The sequence below is a fragment of the Cyprinodon variegatus genome, unplaced genomic scaffold, assembly GCF_000732505.1.
Source record: "Cyprinodon variegatus isolate N-32 unplaced genomic scaffold, C_variegatus-1.0 Scaffold160, whole genome shotgun sequence".
Classification (NCBI taxonomy): domain Eukaryota; kingdom Metazoa; phylum Chordata; class Actinopteri; order Cyprinodontiformes; family Cyprinodontidae; genus Cyprinodon; species Cyprinodon variegatus.
In genome coordinates this window covers 41743-44815 of record NW_015150613.1, presented here as the reverse complement: position 1 = coordinate 44815, position 3073 = coordinate 41743, and the positions used below count along the sequence as shown (strand labels likewise).

General features: G+C 34.3%; 1 protein-coding gene across 1 annotated transcript in view; it reads left to right on the top strand.

Annotated features, from left to right (window-relative positions):
- The window catches only part of LOC107086729 (major histocompatibility complex class I-related gene protein-like), a 15603-nt gene extending 13874 nt beyond the window's left edge, over positions 1-1729 (top strand). Inside the window, exons 8-9 of the mRNA XM_015377857.1 lie at positions 605-706; positions 1592-1729. Of these exons, the coding sequence (XP_015233343.1) occupies positions 605-706; positions 1592-1605 (116 nt within the window). The 3' untranslated portion in view covers positions 1606-1729. The remainder of the gene's footprint in view (positions 1-604; positions 707-1591) is intronic.
- The last annotated feature ends 1344 nt before the right edge of the window (positions 1730-3073 follow it).

The following is a 3073-nucleotide window of genomic DNA, read 5'->3' as shown; positions in this document are numbered from 1 at the left end:
TTATTTTATTTATTTTTTTATTTTTTCCTACTTGCTTTGATTCTGTTTTATCTTCCTGTATTTTAATCATGTAAAGCACTTTGCATTGTCTTTGTATTTAATTGTGCTATACAAATACATTTGCCTTGCCTTTAATAAGCAGTGAGCACTTCAGACTCCGACACCAAAAAAGCTGCAGTTTTGAAGAGTCTTTGACTAAATCATAATTTGCCCCTTGATAAATTCCCTTAAATTAATATGTTTGTCCATTTCTTGAAACCTTTGAAAAATCCATGTGGAATTAAGATGATCTTTGTGTTCACATAAGCTGCTAGCGGTCATAGCACCTTATCATATGTACTCCTAGCTGTAGTTACTCCCGGTAAAAGCAATCTTATTTAGTATTGAGTTGTTTATAGGATGTCTGTCTTTTTTGTTATTCTGGTTCTTTTACAGTCTATTTTGTTAACTCTTGAACTCATCATTGAGCATTTTTCTCATTAAACTTTAGTTTTGAAATATTCATAACTTATTCTAAGTTCTATTATACATAAGGAGCCTCTTTATTTATGCATTCTGGGATTTCTGTAGATTTTAAATTAACTCTTTTTGTGGACCTCCTCAGCTTCTCCTTCAGATTTTCCAGTCGCTTATGTTGCCGGAGGTGTTGGAGGACTCATTCTTATTGGAATTGCTGGAATCTTTTTTTGGGTTAGGAGAAATAATGGTGAGCAGAACCCCTTTTTTCAACATTAAATACCAATTTGAAATTAAAGTTTTTTATTTTAGAGTTGGGTTATATTCAGAAATGTTTACTATTTGAGTTTATTAAAGCCTTTAGCTTGACATTGTTTATCCTTAAACTAAAAATGGCATCTCATGAATATTTCCAGTATGTTATTCTCGAGATGGTGACTGAGATTTTAATAGATTAATCCTAATGTTTTTATAACTTGTCTTAACAGATGAGGATTAACATGGAAATCAAGGAAACTGAAATGAAGAATAGTTTATACAATGATATTATCCTAAAACATTTGAAGTATTGGCACATTAAATAAAACTAACTACAGCTGTTTTGTCATCAAGGGCAGATTCTCAAGACAACACCCACAAAAGAAAGATTGTTTGGAAGCTTGAAGCGTTATGGTCTATTGAAAGATTTTGTTTTAAGGAGCTACTGGCTCCAGCTGCACTATGTGGTTTTATTGTTATATAGGAAGGAGCCTGATAATGTTGGTCATTGACTGATCATCTGTAAGTGGAAAGTACCTCAGAAAGCTGTTTAAAATCAGCAGGTTAACAGTTGCCAATTGCCTCTCTAAGTCTTTTCTAAGTTATTTACTCGTAAACAAGTTATTTGATATTTCTTTAAAAGAAAAAAATCAATCTTTATTTTTGTTCACCATATGAATGTTAAATGTGGGACAGAACAAAGGTGGAGCATGAGGTGCAGGCTATAATAAGATAAAAATAACATTTCATAACAATGACATGACAGGGTAACAACAACCATTCGCTTGATATAAATAGTAGGCTCTGTAAAATGTATTTAATCTGAATATTAATATCTCTATTCTGCAAAATAAACTTGCCTTTTTTTTTTTTTTAGCAACAATCCTGTGAACAGGATGAGACAACAGCATGAGAAGCCAACAACGACAAGGAACCAGCCAATAGTGACAGCAGAGGGAGAGTATTTATGGCCGACTGAAACAAATAAGGAGCAGGTGTGAGAAGAGACAACGAGGGAGCCAAGGGGAAAGGACCACCCACAAGAGGGCAACAGAAAACAACAAAGAAAAACCTGAGCACTAAAATAAATCTAGAAAACACTACAAAATAGAAAACATGAAGAAACTAATCTACTTGATCTAATAAACTTGATTTTCATCAATGCCAAGTCAAATAAAATTGAAAGGGCCAGTTAGTGTTGCACTTTACTGATCTTTTTCATACTAATTGCACCATTATTTAAACTGTTTTCTTTTTTCTCCTACATTGTTAAATTCTGATCATTGCTGCACTTTGTCTTGGTAATGTTTATCTTACCCAAACTGCAATCTAATTACACTGTTGTAAGCTGTATGCAACAGAATTTTGTTTTGTATACACCCTGTGCATAAAAAATGACAATAAAATTTGTCTAAATCAACCGCTTTTCAAGTGTGGAATATATTGGTATGTCAACTTAATCTGAAAATAAATCACAACAGGCATAAATTGGAAAGCAACTGGACTTTTTCTCAGTTCTTTTGAAGACCTTTGGAAACCTTATCCAACAGTCTTTGTTTATTCTGTTTGCTCGCACAAGAGCACATACAGGCATGTCTAAAGAAAATGTTAGTTTGACTTTTACTGATGAAAGTGTGAAGCCCTTGTGAGTCATCACTGGTTATATTGTTTCATCTCAGTGAAGATGAAACGTGGAATAGGGCTCGGGATCCACGTTGCATTGTGGGACGTCGCAGCCATACTGACTGCTACGCAAACGTAAACATAGCTCTGATACAACGTTGTTGTTGAAAGAAGAGACAGAAGTAGAGAGAAAAAAGATGTTAAAATCCCGAAAAGGATCTGGAATTTACCGGGACACATTAAATAGAGAAGTATTGTATAGTATGTTGGCAAAATCAGCATTATTAATACAAGTAGTGGCACTTTACAAGAACTCCACTGAAAAGATCTCAAAAGATTAGAGGGGCAGTCTGTACTCCCTAGTTTTATTTTTTCTTTTAACAAAACTGAAATAAAATAAGTACCACATATAAACAAACTGAGAGTCTACCTAAAGTTCAGTTTGTCAATTCAAGGCATTCTAGTTCTGTTCACAATTGGGTTTAAAACTAATTTTCCAAGAATTCTGCAGCCATTTCAAGGTTACTTTAAATCAGTGGTCTCCAACCCTGGTCCTCAAGATCTACTGTCCTACAGATTTTAGATGCATCCCTGCTTCAACACAGCTGAATCAAATGAATGGCTTGAAAAGGTAATCAATCCTTTGATTCAGCTGTGTTGAAGCAGGGATGCATCTAAAATCTGTAGGACAGTAGATCTTGAGGACCAGGGTTGGAGACCACTGATTTAAAGCATG